This window comes from Vulpes lagopus, chromosome 7 (genome assembly GCF_018345385.1).
Source record: "Vulpes lagopus strain Blue_001 chromosome 7, ASM1834538v1, whole genome shotgun sequence".
Taxonomy (NCBI): domain Eukaryota; kingdom Metazoa; phylum Chordata; class Mammalia; order Carnivora; family Canidae; genus Vulpes; species Vulpes lagopus.
This window is the reverse complement of record NC_054830.1, coordinates 6,555,032-6,563,314: the sequence shown is the minus strand read 5'-3', so window position 1 is coordinate 6,563,314 and position 8,283 is coordinate 6,555,032. Positions and strand designations below refer to the sequence as shown.

Sequence of the window (8,283 nt, the reverse complement as noted above, 5' to 3'; positions counted from 1 at the left end):
GAAGTTATGGTGTATGTGTGCATACACCATAAAAAATTAGGAAATTATACCATTTACAATTTTAAAAATTGTTCAAGGTGGTAGTAGTCTGTTTAGTGACTTTCCTAGAATGTATTTGCAAAGACCGTAATTTTTGTGGTATGTGGTCATCGAAATCTTTGTTCTTTATTTTGTTCAGGTAGTACTGTTACAGAATTCCTTAAATTCTAGGAGTGACACAGACAAAGAAATAATACAGCTCTCTCAGTCTTCATAGATTGGATCCGTGCTGCAGTATTCTTTTTTTTAAAAAAGATTTTACTTATTTGAGAGAGAGAGTGGGAGGGGGTAGGGAGGAGCAGAGGGAGAGGGACAGGCAGATTCCATGATGAATGTGGAGCCTAACTTGGGGCTCAATCCCATGATCCCCAGATCATGACCTGAGCTGAAACCAAGAATCAGATGCTTAACCAACTGAGCCACTCAGGTGCCCCTGCTGCAGCACTCTTACAACACTTATCCAGGTTTGCACTGAGCATAGAGATCAAAGTGAAAATTTAGGATCTTCTCTGGCTTTTTCTGAGTCTATGTCTTATCATGGGCATGCATGTGGCTTTCTAAATTTTCCCATACACTTGGTTGATTTTAAACATCCTAATTTCCTAAAGAAAACTTCCCCTGCTTTACTCTGGGGTTTAGCTGGTCTAGTTTATATTTCTTTAAAAAAATTAAAGATTTTATTTACTTATTTATTTATTGAGAGAGAGAGAGAGAATATGGGGGGAGAGAGAGAGAGGGATAGAATCTCAGGTAAACTCCCCGTTGAATGTGGAGTCCAATGTAGGGCACCATTTCGTGACTCTGAGATCATGACCTAAGCCAAGACCAAGAGTTAGATGCTCAACTGACTGAGCCACCCAGATGCCCTCTATTTTACATTTTGACTTAATCTTTTACCATAGGTATATACAAGCTGCTAGTTTGGTTTGCAGTATTTTTGAACAATGCCTGCTACTTTTCCAGCCTGAGGTCTGAGTTAGGCAAAACAGAAATGAATTGTGTCAATCCTTCAAGCAGCAACCAGCAGGTTACAGCAGACATACAGAATGCTTTGAGTAAAGATCCACTCTGCTTCCTTGGAATACCTGCTGAGAATACAGGCTATGACAGTTTTCATACTAAGACTATTGCCATGCCAGGGAAAGGGAGCAGCAAGGGCAGGTAAAAATGCCACATAATTTTCCTACCATTTTGAAGTTGCTTTTTTCTTGACTTGGCTCTCACTTGGTTGCTATAAATTTTGACTGTTTTCAGGAATTCTGACAAAGTTAGTTCTGACAATTCTGTTGTTTTTTCAGTGTTATTTTGAGAGGACAAGAGCTTTGAGCTGGCTAACCTCCCATTTTACTATTGCACTGAGGCTATTCTTCCATGCACACCTCATTTTAATGTTTAATTATAGGTTTAATTATAGGGCAAACATTAGAAACTGTTGAATTGACAGGTCAAGGCTCGCAGGCTGTGCTGTCCCATGGGGGAGCCACTGCACACATGTGACTGTTGAGCACATGGAGAGTGGTGGTCCAAACTAAGACAGGTGCTGAGTTTAAAACCCACACTACATTTCAAAGAGGAAAAAAAAGTAAAATATCAATAATTTTGTATGGTTTACATATTGAATTAATACGCTAGGTTAAAGAAAATATATTAACATTTATAAAAAAAGAAACAATTGAATATGTAGAAAAAGAATACAAAGAACCATACATAGAATTTGCTTTTTAGGGTATATTTGCTGTAATATTATGTATATTAACACTTGCATTTTATAGATGATGCATTTATCTATCTATCTCCATATAATAAACTACATTTTTGAGCCTACATGTCCTGTCTTCCTTAGATTGTTGCTATAAAAGGTGCCTTTGAATGTATTTTAGGAAACAATATTAGAATCCAATTACAGAAGGGAATTGTATCCATGTATAAAAGGATCTTGAAATGGATGTGTAAAAAAATAGGAGGATGGACAATAATTGTTTACTTTTGGCCTCCCAGGATGCAGGAATTAGCCAGTTTTAAGTTACTCCTCTGAGCCTTGTTTCTTAAGGATTTTTACTACCCTGGGATCAGCAGAATAGCAAAAGAATGTGACTAATGAGGAACTTTGGATATTGAATCTTGTAGGGCCACAGAGATTGCAAATTGCCTGTGGCCACTTTGCTCAGGTCACTGGGCAATGAACCTGAGTCTTTTCTCAGGGACCATCATTTTGTACAATGGCCTAGTCCTTTGCGCTGTGTTTTCATTCCCCCTGAGAAGAGGGCTTCCATTTATTTCCTTTAGTATTAAAGGGAGAAACTGGATATCATTCCTGAGGGCTGGCACCCGGGTAATCTGAAATTCCCTAGTCTATGGTTTTCATATAGGAAGAGGTGTTTGTCTACTAGTCCATTTGTGTCTGTGAGTGGGAACATGCTGAAGACAACCTGATCTTACTCACCTGAGAAGTTCCTAATTGTTGATCATTTGATATAAACATGTACTTTTGCAACAATACCTAATAAATTTCATTTTCTACTATGAATCCAAAGTTTTAGAGATCTTTTCTATCCTCAGGAGAAATTTCTCTTGCACAATTTGTGGAAAGTTCTAGAATTCTCTAAAATGTTTCTTAATTTCTGGGTACAGAATTGAGGTAGATAGTTAGCATATATTTATCCTTCCACATCTGTTTTTAATATTCCTTTGTAAGAATGATCCTTGGGGGCAGCCCCGGTGGCTCAGCGGTTTAGCGCCGCCTACAGCTCAGGGCCTGATCCTGGAGACCCAGGATGAGTCCCACATCAGGCTCCCTGCATGGAGCCTGCTTCTCCCTCTGCCTGTGTCTCTGCTTCTCTCTCTCTCCTCTCTGTGTATTCTCATGAATAAATAAATAAAAAATCTTAAAAAAAAAGAATGATCCTTGGTCTTGACCCTGGTGCTTGAGTTTCAGATAAGTGTATACTCATGAAACCGTCACCACCATCTACCATCAAGACTATAGACATATCCATCATATCCCAAAGTTTCCTCCCATTTTCATTCTTATTATTTTTATTATTTTTTGTGATGGTTATACTTATTTTTTTATAATAAATTTATTTTTTATTGGTGTTCAATTTGCCAACATGCAGAATAACACCTAGTGCTCATCCTGTCAAGTGCCCCCCTCAGTGCCCGCCACCCAGTCACCCCCACTTGCCACCAGGGAAATACAAATCAAAACCACAATGAGACACCACCTCACACCAGTGAGAATGGGGAAAATTAACAAGGCAAGAAACCACAAATGATGGTTATACTTAATATAAGATCTACCCTCTTACCGAATTTTGAATCTACAATACGATGTTAGCTGTAGGCACTACGGTGCATAGTAGATTTTCAGAACTTCTTTATTTTGCACAACTGAAACTTTTTACCCTTTGACCATCACCTCCCTATTTACCTCTCTTCCAAGCTGGTAGCAACTACCATTTGACTCTGCTTCCATGAGTTTGACTACCTTAGATCCCATATATAATGATCCCATACAGTATTTGTCTTTCCCTGTTGTGCTCATTTCACTTAGTATAATGTCCTCTGGGTCCATCTGTGTTGTCACAATGGCAAGATTTTCTTCTTTTCTTTAAGGTTAAATAATATTCTATTGTGAATATATACCTCACTTACTTTATCCATTCATACTTTAATGAACATTTAGATTGGTTTCATATTTTGGCTATTGTGAATAATGATACAACAAACATGGGAGTGCAGGAATCTCTTTGAGATCCTGATTTCATTCACTTGAGTATATACTAGAAGTGGGGTTGCTGGATCACATGGTAGATATATTTTGAACTATTTGAGGTACCTCCATAGTGTTCCCCATAGGGCTGTACCAACTTACAATTTCCACTAAGTGCATCAGGCTTCATTTTTCTCCACATCCTCTTTTTTTTTAAATAAAGATTTTTATTTATTTATTTGTTTGTTTGTTTATTTATTTATTTATGTATTTATTTATGAGAGAGAACACATGAGCTGGGGGGAGGGGCAGAGGCAGAAGGAGTAGCAGACTCTCCCCCTGAGCCGGGAGCCTGACATTTGTATGTCTTGTTTGGAGAAATATCTTTTTAGGTCTTTTTATCGCTTTTTAATGGGGTTACTATTTTTTTGCTATTAGTTTGGATATTAACACCACATCAAATGTGTGGTTTTGCAAATATTTCTCCCGTTTTGTAGGTCAGCTTTTCATTTTGTTGAACATTTCCCTATGCTGTGCAAACTTTTTAGTATGATGTGTTCAACTTGTTTATTTTTTCTTCTGTTGCTTGTTTTTTTTAAGTTTTTATTTTTTAATTATTTTTTATTTATTTTTTTATAAATTTATTTTTTATGGGTGTTCAATTTGCCAACATATAGAATAATACCCAGTGCTCATCCCATCAAGTTGCTTGTGTTTTTGATGTCATATCCAAAAACACATTGCCAAGACCATGTCAAGGAGCTTTTCCCTCATGTTTTATCCCGGGAGTTTTATGATTTTAGGTCTTCTGTTTGAGTCTTTAATCCATTCAAGTTGATTTTTTTAAATTTTTATTTTTTTAAAAGATTTTATTTATTTGTTTGAGAGAGAGATAGAGAGAAAGAGAGAGAGAGAGAGACAGATAGCAAGAGCGTGTGAGAGAGAGAGCACAAGTGGGAGGGATGAGCAGCCTCCCTGCTCAGCAGGGAACCCGATGGGGAGCTTGATATCAGGACTCCAGGACCACGACCCGAGCCAAAGGCAGATGCTCAACCAAATGAGCTACTTAGGTGCCCCTCCAATTGATTTTTAAATTATCTATCTTTTTATTTTACTTTTTCTTTTTAATATTTGAGTATAGTTGACACACAATGCTGCATTAGTTTCATACATACAACATACTGATAGCACAAGTTTATACATTCTGCTATGTTCACCACAAGTGTAGCTACCACCTATCCTGATCCATCGCTATTACAGTATCATTGACTATATTCCTTATGGTGTGCATTTTATTCCCATGACCTATTCATAACGTAACTAGAAGCCTGTATCTCCCACTTCTCTTCCTCCATCAATAGATGAAAAAGGGTAAGGAAGATGTGGTATACATATGCCATGGGATATTAGGCAGTCATAAAAAGGATGATATTGTGCCATTTGAGACAACATGGCTGGACCTAGAGGGTATTAAGCTAAGTGAAATAAGTCAGACTGAGAAAAACAAATACCATATGACTTCATTCATAATTTTGGTGTAGTGTGAGGTATGCATCCAGTGTCATTCCTATGCATGCAGTTTTCTTAATACCATTTATTGAAGAGACTACCCTTTCCTCACTGAATTTTCTTGGAACCCTTGTCAAAGATTAGTTGACTATATAGGTGTTGGTTTATTTATGGACTCTCTATTCCACTCCATTGGTCTCTGTGTCTGTCTTTATGCCAGTATTATACTGTTTGGATTACTATAACTTTGATATGTTGCTTGATATAAGGAAGTGTAATGCCTCTAGCTTAGTTTTTCTTGCTCAAGATTGCTGTGACTGTTTGGGGTGTTTTGTGGTTCCATATACATTTTAGGATTGTTTTTTCCCCTATTTATTTATGAATATTATACAGTGAATGCTATATACCTAGCCTCATAGTCAGAAAAGCAGTCATCCTGAATTCCTCCCTCTGGAGTCTTAGCCTTGAAAGATTTGCATTGCCAGGGATCACAGTGACAATAAAATTGCTTGGCTAATGAGGAGTTTTGGAAATTGAACCTCTGGGGATACTGAGAAAGCAATCTGCCTGTGACCACTTGCTTCAACAGTTCTTCTCCAGAAAAGAAGTAGCACACCTGAGCTTCATCTCATAGGTGATTCTTCTTGCCCTGGAACCTGAGGGTCACTCAGTCCCTCTGCCCTTCCTGAGTATAGATCTTCCATTTGGTACATTCAGAGCAGATGTCACATCATTCTACTACGATGCCCACCAGGTAACCTAATGTGCCTTACTCAATGTTTGGAAATGAGGGCAGTGGTTTTGCTACAGTTTCATCCAGAGGAAGCTGTGAAGAGTGCATGTATCGAATGATTAGAACTGTGTCGCCCAGTGTCCTCTTGCCTGTCTGTCATCTTCTTCACATTTCCTTGTACTTTACACCAATTTCAAGTACTGGTGATTTACTAATATCTTACTCAGTCTCTACTATAGCCAGGACCATTTTCCTACTGAGCAGAAATATGCTTTATATAAAACAGGATGGCTGTTATAAAATTATCTGAGATTTACTTGCAATCTGGTGGTGGTAGGAGGCAGGAAATTTGGTAAAGTTCATTTTATCTTCCCATTCCTGGTTCTTGATATACTTATATATTACCTCAGTTGTTTGCCTCCGAGGTCTCTGGGCATCCAGACAGAATCTTCAGCTGCCTCCCCAGTCTGTTTCTCTTTAAAAAATTACCAAATGTTTCAGATAATCAGAACAGCATAGATAGTGTAATTTAAAAAAAATATTATTTACTTATTCATGAGAGACAGAGAGAGGGAGGCAGAGGGAGAGTCAGGCTTTCTGCAGAGTAGAGAGCCTAATGCAGGACTCGATCCCAGGAATCTGAGATCATGGAATCATGACCTGAGCAGAAGACAGATGCTTAACTGGTTGAGCCACCCAGGTGGCTCAGATAGTGTAATTTTTTTTTTTATAAAAAGGCCACCTATCAATCCTTGTGGAAATTAACGATGGATGACACTCTGCTGTATCAGCTTCAGGTTTTTGGTAATGGAACAGGATAATATGCCTTCAGAAGGCATTCACTTCTTATCCTCCTCTATTGGTCTCTGTCCCATCCTAAGACAGTGTTTGTCTCTGATGATGCTCCTCCTGCTGGCCTAGAAAACACACATTTGACTGTGTTGTCACTTCACCTTCTCCATCAGATCCATCAACAACATGGGACTCAGAAACAACACAGGGGTTTCAGACTTCCTTCTAATGGAAGTGACAGAGGATCCAGAACTGAAGCCCCTCCTCTTTGTTTTGTTCCTGTTCATATACCTGGTCACCATCCTGGGAAACCTGCTCATCATCCTGGCTGTCATCTGTGACTCCCACCTCCACACCCCCATGTACTTCTTCCTCTCCAACTTGTCCTTTACTGACATCTGCTTAAGCACAACCACCATCCCAAAGATGCTGGTGAACATCCAAGCAGAGGATCAGAGCATCACTTACACAGGCTGCCTCACACAGATCTACTTTATCCTGGCTTTTGGTGGTTTGGAAAGTTTCCTTCTTTCAGTAATGGCCTATGACCGCTATGTGGCCATCTGTCATCCACTGAGGTACACAGTCATCATGAACTCCCACCTCTGTGGCCTCTTAATTCTACTCTCTTTGTGCATTAACATTGTGGATGCCCTGATGCACAGTCTGATGGTGTTGCAACTGTCCTTCTGCACAGACCCTGAAATCCCTCTCTTCTTCTGTGAAGTTGTTCAGGTCATCAAGCTCGCATGTTCTGACACCCTTATCAATAACATCCTGATATATTTTGCAACTAGCGTATTTGGTGGTATCCCTGTGTGTGGAATCATTTTCTCCTACACTCAGATAGTGTCTTCTGTTTTGAGAATACCATCAACAGGTGGAAAGTATAAAGTTTTTTCCACCTGTGGGTCTCACCTGTCAGTTGTGTCCTTGTTCTATGGGACTGGTTTAGGGGTGTACATTAGTTCTGCTCTTACTAGCTCTTCCAGAAACACTGCAGTGGTTTCAGTGATGTACACTGTTGTCCCCCAAATGATGAACCCCTTCATCTACAGCCTGAGGAACAGGGACATGAAAGGAGCCTTGAGGAAGCTCATAAGTAGAATGCCTTCTCTTCTGTGACTGTGTTATTAGCATTTGACTGTGGTTTCTAAAATGAGTCAAGTGACAAAAATACAGGGTGAGCTGGAATATCCAATTCTTGCATCATCAACTTCTACTAAAATTACAAGATAGCAAAATGGCCACGTGCATTTTAACTTGATGTGGAAAGCTAACTTGTACTTTATCCAGCAATGTGGTATGGTGTTTGGCAAGGGATTTCCAAGCTCTAATTTCAGTTTCTTTAAAAAAAAAAAAGATTAAAAAAAAAAGATTTTATTTATTTATTCATGAAAGAGAGAGAGAGAGGCAGAGACATAGGCAGAGGAAGAAGAAGGCTCCCAGCAGGGAGCATGACCCTGGGATCATGACCTGATCCGAAAGTAGATGCTCA

At 39.0% G+C, this 8,283-nt stretch overlaps 1 protein-coding gene across 1 annotated transcript; it reads left to right on the top strand.

The window, feature by feature from the left end:
• Positions 1-6,971: 6,971 nt before the first annotated feature.
• On the top strand, positions 6,972-7,910 carry LOC121496093 (olfactory receptor 7G1-like). Its single transcript, XM_041764339.1, has one exon. It carries the CDS (start codon positions 6,972-6,974, stop codon positions 7,908-7,910), a length of 939 nt encoding a protein of 312 aa, XP_041620273.1.
• Positions 7,911-8,283: the final 373 nt, after the last annotated feature.

What these genes read in the sequence shown, in the direction of transcription:
- LOC121496093 (XM_041764339.1), top strand. Translation starts at nt 6,972, where the DNA reads ATGGGACTCAGAAACAACACAGGGGTTTCAGACTTCCTTCTAATGGAA.